The sequence below is a fragment of the Scomber scombrus genome, chromosome 10 (genome assembly GCF_963691925.1).
Source record: "Scomber scombrus chromosome 10, fScoSco1.1, whole genome shotgun sequence".
NCBI classification, from domain to species: domain Eukaryota; kingdom Metazoa; phylum Chordata; class Actinopteri; order Scombriformes; family Scombridae; genus Scomber; species Scomber scombrus.
Genome location: NC_084979.1, coordinates 28614130 through 28627072, shown reverse-complemented (window position 1 = coordinate 28627072; position 12943 = coordinate 28614130). Strand labels below are relative to the sequence as shown.

General features: G+C 40.1%; 1 protein-coding gene across 1 annotated transcript in view; it reads right to left on the bottom strand.

Moving 5' to 3' along the window:
- Window positions 1-11770, bottom strand: part of LOC133987730 (voltage-dependent L-type calcium channel subunit alpha-1D-like) — a 50178-nt gene extending 38408 nt beyond the window's left edge. The window contains 4 exon segments of the mRNA XM_062427173.1: window positions 3293-3432; window positions 9748-9853; window positions 10140-10240; window positions 11675-11770. Of these exon segments, the coding sequence (XP_062283157.1) occupies window positions 3293-3432; window positions 9748-9853; window positions 10140-10240; window positions 11675-11755 (428 nt within the window). The 5' untranslated portion in view covers window positions 11756-11770.
- Between the last annotated feature and the right edge of the window lie 1173 nt (window positions 11771-12943).

Genomic DNA, 12943 nt, shown 5'->3' with positions numbered 1-12943 from the left:
ATGTTTATAGAAAGATCAAAATTAAAGAGTCTAAAGAAGAGAACGAACGACATCAAGAGAGATCTACAACCAGAAAACCAATGTTTCAACAGGGAACCAACGTCCTCAGATAGAACTTCAACAGAACCAACATCTAAAACAGTCCCATTGTCGTCTCTCGCTAAAATAGAAACAACTAACCAACGGAGACTGCAGGCGAAGAAATATGAAGTTTAAGCACAAAGACAGTTTATCTTGATTGATATTGATGCAGGCGGGGAGTTCCGGTCCTCTGAAATGAGGCCAACGCAGAAGTAACTTAAAACTGCATTATATCAAAAGGCCACCAGGGGGCGACCGTTTTGGTGTCAAAAGGACTTCCGTCTCAATAAAAAATAATGGAGAATTCACCAACTTCTCACTTCATTTCTAACCTCAGTAAACATTTTCAAAATTTGTTTATGGTCTCAATCACTAGTTTAAAGCCTTCTTCAATGCAGTATGATGTTCATTTGTGAAATTTTGGTCTCCCTGATTTTATATTAGTAAGTATAAGTAGAATCCGTGTTTTCATTTTTCCCGGCATGCACCTGAAATTTTCAAGATGGCGCTGCCCAGATCCGAAACTATTGGCTTCCGAGCAGCAATCCACAAACCAATGGGTGACGTCACGGATGTTACGTCCATTTCTTATATACAGTCTATGTATTGATGCCAAATTGTGGAAAAGACAGTCAACACATGACGCCTTTTATCTTGTGTTTCTAGAGTTTAAAAAGGTGTTTGGTGTATTCTTTTAATGCTCTGTCACCACTACAGAAACACCAGCTAACTGCTAATGTTTGCTAAGGTTGTCAGACATTGACTGCTGTTAGTTATTGGTTTCATTAATGGTTTGAAATCTAATCATGTGTGTTTGTATTGATTATTGGCGATGGCTGGTCAGGCTAATTATCAGCTAATTGTGCTCAGTTTCTTTGCTGTAATTGGTTTACCTTTGTGTGCATGTTTTTGTAACTACTTTCCTAATTAAACATGATGTGCTTAATGTGTTTTAATGACTCCTGAAGAAACTTAAAAGTTCTCATTTCCCTTTAACATTTCTCTGTATAATATGACCTCTGCTGTGTGTTTGCAGTTTATTTCAGGTCAGTTGGAGCAGTTAACCCTCCTGTTGTCCTCGAGTCAAGGAAGGAAGGGAGGAAGAAGGAAGGAAGGAAGGAAAGGAGGGAGGGAGGGAGGAAGGAAGGATGCAAGGGAGGAAGAAGGAAGGAAGGTAAGGAGGGAGGGAGGACGGGAGGGAGGAAGGAAGGATGGAAGGGACGAAGAAGGAAGGAAAGGAGGAAGGAAGGGAGGAAGAAGGAGAAAGGAAAAGAGGAAGGGAGGAAGGAAGGAAAGAAGGGCAGAGGAAAGAAGGAAGGGAGGAAGGTAGGGGGAGGAAAGAAAGAGAGAAGGAGGGAGGGAGGAAAGGAAGGAAGGAAGGAAGGAAGAAAGGGGGATGGAGGAAGGAAAGAAGGAAGGGAGGAAAGAGAGAGGAAGGAAAGAAAGAGAGAAGGAGGGAGGGAGGAAGGAAGGACAGATGGAAGGAAGGAAGGGAGGAAAGAAAGAACAGTCAAAACAGACGGGGTCAATTTGACCTGGGAGGACGACACAAAGGTTAAACTCGTGACTTTCTACCTTTGTGTAATTATCCAGGCTGCTGCTGTTTCTACTGTATTTCATGCAGTATGTTTCCAAACAGAAATACTCTAACATCCAGCAGCTGAAAGTGTCCAGATAGTTACTGGTTAAAAAGTGGTGTTCTGTAGGTAGTTGTATAAACTGTGTGCCTGTTTAATGTTGTAAAAATACCTTATATTAATACTCCTGAGGCTTTTTAAAGTACAAGACACCTTATGAAATGTGACTGTCTAAGCTGATATGATCTAAGAAACCCCAAAGTTAACCCCCCCAAAATAATTACAGGTACAAATTTAAAAAAAGAGTCAGTAACAGGAACAATCAGCGTGTAGTCTCTGTTGTTTCTCTTCACAGTTGTTCAGTTATAACTGAATTAATTAGGTAATTTACATTTTTTTTGGCTGGTTTTCCAGAACAAACCACTACACACACACACACACACACACACACACACACACACACACACACACACACACACACACACACACACACACACACACACACACACACACACACACACACACACACACACACACACACACACACACACACACACACACACACACACACACACACACGCAAGGGCAGCTGTGGCCAAAAGCAGCTTCTGTTTCTGCTTCACTGTTCAACAGTTTCTCTTCTTGTAAATTTCCACCAGGTGCAGGATGGGAAATAAAATCAAAACGAATTTAGTCTTTAACCCTCCTGTTGTCCTCGGGTCAAAGAAGGAAGGAAGGGAGGGAGGACGGAAGGAAGGAAGGAAGGAAGGGAGGAAGAAGGAAGGAAAGGAGGGAGGAAGGAAGGAAGGGAGGAAGAAGGAAGGAAAGTAAGAAGGAGGGAGGGATTCTTCCCTCCCTCCTTCTTACTTTCCTTCCTTCTTTTTCCTTATTGTAAGGAAGGAAGGAAGGAAGGAAGGAGGAAGGAAGGAAAGGAGGAAGGAGGGAAGGAAAGAAAGAGAGAAGGAGGCAGGGAGGAAGGATAGACGGGAGGGAGGAAGGAGGGAAGGAAAGAAGGAGGGAGGGAGGAAGGAAGGACAGAAGGAAGGAAGAAAGGGGGATGGAGGAAGGAAGGAAGGAGAAGGAAGGAAGAAAGGGGGATGGAGGAAGGAAGGAAGGACAGATGGAAGGAAGGAAGGAAGGGAGAAAAGAAGGAACAGTCAAAACAGACGGGGTCAATTTCACCCGGGAGGACGACACAAAGGTTAAGAGAACCAACGTCTAATAGGAGAACATACATGTACAGAGATACTTGGCATTTGAGAACCAAGATTTAACAGATAATTAGCATCCATCTAAAGACAGAACTGATATCTTGGTAAAGAACATTAACACAATCATCTACGAAACTCAACATCCTAAGAGAGAACAATCATCTAATTAAAGAACCGGTGTGTCTACAGACAGAACCAACATCTTCTGATAGAACATACTGTATATCTAAAGATAACCCACATGCTGAGAGAATCAACGTGTAGATAACTGGCATTTACAAAAAAGTGAATAATCATTCAGAAAACTGACATATGAAGAGAGCAGAGGAATCCAAAGACAGTCAGAACCGACATCTTAAGAAAGAATCACCACCTAAACAAAAGGACCGACTTGTTCGTGGGTTCTTCTCGTGTTTTTCTTACCCAACGATGACGATGACGAAGTCGAGCAGATTCCAGCCATTGCGGATGTAGGAGCTGGGGTGCATCACCAGACCGTAAGCCAGGATCTTCAGGAAGGTTTCGATGGTGAAGATGACAAGGAACACGTACTCCACTTGTTCCTGAAACACAGAGAACATGTTATCATTCAGAACACAGAACAGCATCACACACTGATATTGCAGATGTCCAATGAAAGATAAAAGTGAAAATACGTCATTTTTACCCTCAAACATCAGAGTAAAAACTATACATCAACCTTGTTATGACTTTAAAGGAGAGCTGCTATGTTAAGCTGGTTAGAGGATAATTCTGGTGATTTTCTAACAAGTATTGTGTGCGTATCAATCATAATTTGTTGCATCTTATTCATCTGTTGTTGTCCAAAAACTATTAAAAACATATCAGTGAGTCACACAGCTGCAATGGGTGACATGTTCCATCATTGTCAAGAGTTTGGTCGCGTTAGTTTGTTTAGAAACGGCTCCAAAGACTAATAACAGAGATCATGATTTCAGTCTCTGTAGAGTAGTTCTTTGTAAGGCAAAGGTACTGAAGTTCTTTGAGAAATTAACAATGTAGTTCAAAGTCCAGAGGTTGTGATATTGTAGCACAACAAGCTAATGAAGCTGCCGTTTCTGCACATGCTCAGTGGTGTCTGCCTTACAAGAACTACTCTGCAGAGACTGAAATTGGTCGCGTTAGTTTGTTTAGAAAACGGCTCCAAAGACTAATAACAGAGATCATGATTTCAGTCTCTGTAGAGTAGTTCTTGTGAGGCAGACACCACTGAGCATGTGTGGAACGGCAGCTTCATCATCACAACCTAGACTTTGAACTACATTGTACATTTCTCAAAGAACTTCAGTGCCTTTGCCTTACAAAGAACTACTCTACAGAGACTGAAATCATGATCTCCATTATTAGTCTTTGGAGCCGTTTTCTAAACAAACTAACACGACCAAACTCTTCATAATGAAGGAACATGTCACCCAGTGCAGCGGTTTGACTCACTGATGTGTTTTTAACAGTGTAAAAGCAGCAAAACCTTAGAAACTTTTTGGCTTTATAGCTCAACCTGAACATCTCTAGTGATTTGTTATAATTCTTTAAATCTCACTTTAATATTTATATTAATAAATATACTATTATATTACTATAATATATTATTAACTAACTAACTAACAAATTAACTAACTAACTAACTAACTAGTTGTCCTGTGAGGCTCAGCTGGGGGTAACTATTATTTCACTTCACTGCTCTCTGAATGGAGCTTTGACTGCTGGTGGACATTTATCAGCTTTTACACAATAAATCAGCGTGTGTGTGTGTGTGTGTGTGTGTGTGTGTGTGTGTGTGTGTGTGTGTGTGTAGAAGAGATGATGACAGATTGGTAATCCTCTGAAATGCTCACAAATTCTCCACACAAACACACACATAAGCTTTGCGTCTCTCAACATCCTGCACTGAGGTTTTTGTTTTACATATTAAATATACTGTATTTGTACAACAACAACATGTAGATAATCTATTTATAGCTTTCTTTTACTGTTACATATTTGTTTAAATCCATCAGCAGACTGACAAAACTCTGATTACATCATTCAGTAATCATTCACAGAGATGTAGGTAGGTTTGGTTTCAGATGTATGTGGGGGGAGGGGATCCATAGTCCTCTTTCTGTGCAAAACTGTATTAAAATGTTTATTTGAAGTTAATATGAAGCTTCAGCCGCTCAAATGAATCAAATCGAGTAGATATCCTTCAACATTACAGCCTTTTTAGTGCCAAAGTCGTTTTGTTACTATACTTCCACCACAGCTCAACAGGGAAACACTAAGAGGGAATTTGACGCTAAACAGACTTTAAATGTGTCAGATATCACTTGATATGCCTAACTTAGACTGATGAAGCTCAATAGAAGCTGATCATCTACTTTTAAATGACTGTGTGGACACACTGTAGATTTTGTCCTCCATCACTTTACATTGAAAGCACATCTGAAGGAGATCTTTTAATAGTCAGTATGAACAGGAGGAATGATTACAGCGAGGAAAAAACCTCTTTCACTGTTCATATGGACACCTGACTGCTGGTTTAATATCTGTATCTATCCTTTAATAATACCACAGTTAAACAATCTATTAAAAGTTCTGTTTTAAATGTGTTACTGCTGTAAACTGAAGAGTTACAACATGTACATTAAGTATGAAAGTAAACCCGTTCTGTTATTATATACAGTATATTATTGTAATCGTCTGCAGTAGTTTGTATTCCATCACATGACAACAGGAGAGTGAAACACACACACACACACACACACACACACACACACACACACACACACATACACACACATCACTTGAATATAAAGTGACTCCATGGACAGTGCGTACAATCCAACTGTAACTGACAGAGGAGAGAGAGAGCTGAGGCATCAGAGCAGAAAACTCTCAGCTGATCATATCTGATCAAAGAGCTGTCAATCATTTCCAGCATCACTACATATACAAATGACCTCTGACCTTTACAGCAGGAGAGGAGGAGCTACTTTAGATCCTCGAGGAAAAACACTCAAGTTACCGAGTGTTCAGAGTGACACACGTGAGGACAGACGGGGCGCAGGAGATATAAATGGAGCTCACAGTGGAAGACACCATTGGTTATTCCCATCCCTCATGCATGCTCACTCATAATTTGGGGGGGGGGGGTTAATTGAGATGTCAGCTGGTCACATCTTACCAACAGCACAGTGACACACCTTCATTCATTATATTGCAGCTGTCTTTTTAACCTCCTGCAACCCTGCATATTCCTATGGGGACGTTACATTTTTGGGTTAACTGGACCTTAAACTTCATTCCTGCTGAACTTTGACCTGTTGTCCTCATTCGTTAACACTTTTTTGTGGCAGGCATCCGAGTCAATCAACAGCCGATCCCCAGACAAAAGTGGACCAGGTGTAAAAAAACAAAATCAAATTTGATGGTTGAAACTTGTTTATTTATGCATTATTATGTTTGTAGTTTGATACAAATGTGACTAATTTTAGCAACCGCAACAATATACGACACTGCTAATCAGAAAGTACTCGTTTGAGGGCGTTGGGACTTCATTATCAATCATGCAAAGGGAACGTGTAAATGTAAGGAAATAAATAGTTTCATACACTGGTGAATTTATTGTTATACAGTAAAATAATGCCCTTCCTGTTAAGAGACTTGTACTTATCAGGTCCTAGTAATCCCAAATATCTAGGAGAGATTAAAAATACATAACACACAATAGCTCGGGTCTCATGAGGTTAAATATATATTCTTCCTCTTTGCCCTTTTGCTTTCATAATGCTGTTATGTGCCACACCACCTCTCCATCACCACCCAGTCTTCACAAATCCATCACTTGATCAGAAATCACTAGCTAACCCTACCAGCAGTGACTCCATGGGGATTTATCCTGCTGCTGCTCAGGACCGATGTCCATTCTGTGAGATGTCCAGGACAGGGTTAGCCTAGCTTAGCACAAAGACTGGAAGTAGAGGGAAACTGCTAGCCTAGCTTAGCACAAAGAATGAAAGTAGAGGGAAACTGCTAGCCTAGCTTAGCACAAAGACTGGAAGTAGAGGGAAACTGCTAGCCTAGGTTAGCACAGAGACCTCTTCACACATATGATGCTTTCTGTCAGAATTGTTATGTAGTCTATTTATTTTCAGTCTTTTTTTAAAAATTCTTTTTAAAAGTGTTTTGTTGTTTTACACCAGTGAACATAATAAAGAAACACATGAACACACACGAGCGCTAACCCGAGGCTGAGACATTAACGCCACCTGAGTCCATTAACCGCCTACACACAATATTTACTCTCTGAACTCCTTTTCTCATTTAAATCCTGTCTTCCAGTCAGGGGAAAAGTTAGGATGATTGTAAAGGCCTGTGACTGACAGGGTCCCTGTAGAACCTGATAATGTAATACTTTCCAAATAATGTAATTTAAAAATACTCATAACTCAATAAAAAATGTAATAATGTTATTACAATATTGAGAAATTATTACATTATTAAGTTCTGCAAAAATAAGGTTAACCCAATAATGTAATAATTTATTACATCATCGGTACAGAGATTGTTACATTATTGGGAAATGCACTTTATTACATTACATTTTATTACATTATCAGGTTCTACAGGTTCTATATTTACAATGAACTCATTAAACTAATGCTTTCTTTTTCTTGTTTATTGCAAAAAATGTACCATCCAAAGCCTCTGTATTGCCCAAACACCCCCCTCTATATTTTAATTAAATGGTTCAGTCCTGTCTCCTGTCTCCCATTTCCACAGTCAGTACATATATAGTCAGTTGGTTTTGGACTGTAAGAGAGTTGCAAGCCTTCACAGGTAGAGGTGTGGTTATAGAAATTGGGCATGGTTGGCGTTGCCTATGTGTGATGGTGGGGCCCAATGTGATATCTTTTTTTGGGGGTCCAAATTCCCTTTCGGCGCCCCTGCCTCCAGTACTACTCTCTACTCTAGCCCAGTTCACTCCAGTACAGAACTCACACACAAGAAAACAACCAGTCATTCTGTGATGGACTAAATGTACCTGTCCTCTGGTTGTGTATGTGACATTCACTTTGAGACATTTTGAATAATATGACTTACTTGGGAACACACGCCATGTGAGAGCAAACTGAACACACTGACATTTAACTGACTTTTACACTCAAACTAGTTTTTGATCAACAGTATTTTAAAATTTGTGAGTAAGAGTGAAAAATGTGCATTTCCATTTTGTACTCCATTTGTGTATTTGTGTAGTATAGTTGTGTATTTGTGTAGTGTGGTTGTGTATTTGTGTAGTATGGTTGTGTATTTGTGTCATCGTGTAGTATGGTTGTGTAGTATGATAGTGTATTCATGTAGTATGTGTAGTATGGTTGTGTATTTGTGGTATGGTTGTGTAGTATGATAGTGTATTCATGTAGTATGTGTAGTATAGTTGTGTATTTGTGTAGTATGGTTGTGTAGTATGATAGTGTATTCATGTAGTATGTGTAGTATGGTTGTGTATTTGTGTAGTATGGTTGTGTATTTGTGTAGTATGGTTGTGTATGTGTGTAGTATGGTTGTGTATTTGTATAGTATGGTTGTGTATTTGTGTAGTATGGTTGTGTATTGTATGTAGTATGGTTGTGTATTTGTGTAGTATGGTTGTGGATTTGTGTAGTATGGTTGTGTATTTGTGTAGTATGGTTGTGTATTTGTGTAGTATGGTTGTGTATTTGTATAGTATGGTAGTATATTTGTGTAGTATGGTTGTGTATTTGTGTAGTATGGTTGTTTATGTGTGTAGTATGGTTGTGTATTTGTGTAGTATGGTAGTGTATTTGTGTAGTATGGTTGTGTATTTGTGTAGTATGGTTGTGTATTGTATGTAGTATGGTTGTGTATTTGTGTAGTACGGTAGTGTATTTGTGTAGTATGGTTGTGTATTTGTGTAGTATGGTGAGGTATTTGTGTAGTCTGGTTGTGTATTTGTGTAGTATGGTTGTGTATTTATGTAGTATGGTTGTGTATTTGTGTAGTACGGTAGTGTATTTGTGTAGTACGGTTGTGTATTTGTGTAGTATGGTTGTGTATTTGTGCAGTATAGTTGTGTATTTGTCCAGTATGGTAGTGTATTTGTGTAGTATGGTTGTGTATGTGTGTAGTATGGTTGTGTATTTGTGTAGTATGGTTGTTTATTTGTATAGTATGGTTGTGTATTTGTGTAGTATGGTTGTGTATTTGTGTAGTATATTTGTGTATTTGTGCAGTATGGTTGTGTATGTGTGTAGTATGGTTGTGTATTTGTGTAGTATGGTAGTGTATTTGTGTAGTATGGTTGTGTATTTTTGTAGTATGGTTGTGTATTTGTGTAGTATGGTTGTGTATTTGTGTAGTATGGTTGTGTATTGTATGTAGTATGGTTGTGTATTTGTGTAGTACGGTAGTGTATTTGTGTAGTATGGTTGTGTATTCGTGTAGTATGGTGAGGTATTTGTGTAGTATGGTTGTGTATTTGTGTAGTATGGTTGTGTATTTATGTAGTATGGTTGTGTATTTGTGCAGTATAGTTGTGTATTTGTGCAGTATGGTAGTGTATTTGTGTAGTATGGTTGTGTATTTGTGTAGTATGGTTGTGTATGGGTGTAGTATGGTTGTGTATTTGTGTAGTTTGGTTGTGTATTTGTGTAGTATGGTTGTGTATGTGTGTAGTATGGTTGTGTATTTTATGTAGTATGTTTGTGTATTTGTGCAGTATGGTTGTGTATTTGTGCAGTATGGTTGTGTATTTGTGCAGTATGGTTGTGTATTTGTGCAGTATGGTTGTGTATGTGTGCAGTATGGTTGTGTATGTGTGCAGTATGGTTGTGTATGTGTGTATTTGGACTCACCAGGTCGTGGTTGGTGGAGTTGGAGTCGTCCTCAGGAAACGGTTTGGAAACTCCCAGAGCGACACAGTTAGCAAAGATGGCTAACAGGATGAAGATATCAAAGGGTCTGAGAGACATTAAGGAAGCTCAGCGGGGTCAAAATACAAAAAACTACTACCGGTACTGTTTCTTTGAGTCTTCATCTCTGTGATGAAGTATTTCCTCCTACATGGCGTTAAAAGTTCCAGCTCAGAGCTTCTTTATTTTTTCAGAAAGCTGTCGACTGTAAAACAAATTCAACATAAATTCAACAAAGTATCAGGAGGTGGATGTATGTGTCTAGTGAGTGGTTGTTTGTTTATTCCGAAGCTCCACTTAGCCTGAAGCAGAGCTAACGGTCAGTTAAAGGATACTTCCACTCGACAATCGAGAGCGCCGCTCGTCTGATTGGATTGTTGAGTTTCAGACAGTATAACGCTCTCGGAGCTCGCTGCACCTGATTACTGCCCTGGACCTGAGGAGGAAGTGACATCATCATCATCATCGTTATCGCCATCATCATCGTCATCACCATATCTTTCACTGTAGACTGTCAATAATAAAGACTGAGACCAGGTGGAACCACTGTTTCTTAGCATGTTGCCTCACATGTTTCTTAGCATGTTGCCTCACCTGTTTCTTAGCGTGTTGCCTGATCTGTTTCTTAGTTTCTTAGCATGTTGCCTCACCTGTTTCTTAGTATGTTGTCTCACCTGTTTCTTAGTTTCTTAGCATGTTGCCTCACCTGTTTCTTAGTATGTTGTCTCACCTGTTTCTTAGTTTCTTAGCATGTTGCCTCACCTGTTTCTTAGTATGTTGTCTCACCTGTTTCTTACTTTCTTAGCGTGTCGTCTCACCTGTTTCTTAGTTTCTTAGCATGTTGTCTCACCTGTTTTATTAGTTTCTTAGCATGTTGCCTCACTTGTTCCTTAGCATGTTGTCTCACCTGTTTCTTAGTTTCTTAGCATGTTGCCTCGCCTCTTTCTTACTTTCTTAGCATGTTGCTTCACCTGTTTCTTAGTTTCTTAGCGTGTCGTCTCACCTGTTTCTTAGTTTCTTAGCATGTTGCCTCACCTGTTTCTTAGCATGTTGCCTCACCTGTTTCTTAGTTTCTTAGCATGTTATCTCACCTGTTTCTTAGCGTGTCGTCTCACCTGTTTCTTAGTTTCTTAGCGTGTTGCCTGACCTGTTTCTTAGTTTCTTAGCATGTTGCTTCACCTGTTTCTTAGTTTCTTAGCATGTTGCCTCACCTGTTTCTTAGCATGTTGCCTCACCTGTTTCTTAGTTTCTTAGCATGTTGTCTCACCTGTTTCTTAGTTTCTTAGCGTGTCGTCTCACCTGTTTCTTAGTTTCTTAGCGTGTTGCCTGACCTGTTTCTTAGTTTCTTAGCATGTCGTCTCACCTGTTTCTTAGTTTCTTAGCGTGTTGCCTCACCTGTTTCTTAGTTTCTTAGCATGTTGCCTCACCTGTTTCTTAGTTTCTTAGCATGTTGCCTCACCTGTTTTATTAGTTTCTTAGCATGTTGCCTCACCTGTTCCTTAGCATGTTGCCTCACCTGTTTCTTAGTTTCTTAGCATGTTGCCTCACTTGTTTCTTAGCGTGTTGCCTCACCTGTTTCTTAGTTTCTTAGCATGTTGTCTCACCTGTTTCTTAGCATGTTGCCTCACCTGTTTCTTAACATGTTGTCTCACCTGTTTATTAGTTTCTTAGCGTGTTGCCTCACCTGTTTCTTAGTTTCTTAGCATGTTGCCTCACCTGTTTCTTAGTTTCTTAGCATGTTGTCTCACCTGTTTTATTAGTTTCCTAGCGTGTTGCCTCACCTGTTTCTTAGTTTCTTAGCATGTTGTCTCACCTGTTTCTTAGCGTGTTGTCTCACCTGTTTTATTAGTTTCCTAGCGTGTTGTCTCACCTGTTTCTTAGCGTGTGCTCCTCTCCTCCTCTGTGTTCCTGTGGAGCTGGTGGTGGAGTGCAGTGTGTCGGTTCTTGTCATCCTCACTCCTCCCGTGTCCCCTCCGTCCAACTCTTCGTCCCACTCTGGGTCCCTCTCCTCTCCTTCTCCTCCTCCTTCTTCTTCTCCTCCTCCTCCTCCATCCCCCTCTCCTCCCTCCTCCTCCTCTTCCTCACCCTCTCCTCCTCCCTCCTCTCCATCCACGGCTTTAGCGTAGCCATTACGACCAGTACCTGAAGACACACGGAAAGAAAAGATGAAATTATCAAAAATCTGTTTCCCAGTTTCAATCAAAACTTCCAACTTATGTTTTAAAGAAAAGGCTGAATAATGACAGCGATCATGTTTCCAGTCTCTATAGAGTAGTCATGCATATGCCAGGAAACACTGAACAAATTCAGGGAACACGATTTCTTCTTTATTTGTAGACATTTCTCAAAGAACTCCGACGCAAAGTCAAAAGGTTGTGATATGTAGCACAACATGCTAGTGAAGCTGTAAACAGTGACCGTCTTCCTGCACATGCTCAGTAGCGTTTGCCTTACACAGAACTACTCTACAGAGACTGAAAACATGTCACTGTTGTTAGTCTTTGGAGCCGTTTCTTAACAAACTAATGTGATAAACCTCTTCATAATGAAGGAATATGTGACCCAGTGCAGCGGTGTGGCTCTCTGATGTGTTTTTTAATAGTTTATTTAAACAATGGAGGAATAAGAGATTTGTTGACAAGAAGAAAAAATATAGAAAATCGCTGCTGTATCCTTGTAAATGTGATTAAGCGTAAACAGACACAGCACATAGATAGTTTAGGTTGCTGTTGAGAAACCCTGAACAACCTGAGCGGGATGAATGTTACGACATGTGGCAGTGAAGAGACCAGCGGGAGGGTTTATCATGAGTTTATCTCTTTCTGACGTCCCAGAGTCACTTCACACTCTTGACGATCCTCCTCCTTCACGTCTGTGTTTGAACCTCTCCGTGTTTTCATCAAGGTCGAAGAGGAGGAAGATGGAGGAAGGAAGGAGGAGGAGGAGGACGGCGGAGAGAAAAGAGGAGAAAAGACTGAACCGAGAGGAGGAGAGAGAGAGACGTGACAGTTCCAGAGGAGGTGAAAACAGAAATATTGTAGTGAACAGCTGTGACCTAGATCTGACTGTGTGTGTGTGTGTGTGTGTATATATGTGTGTGTGTATATATGTGTGTGTGTGTGTGTGTGTGTGTGTGTGT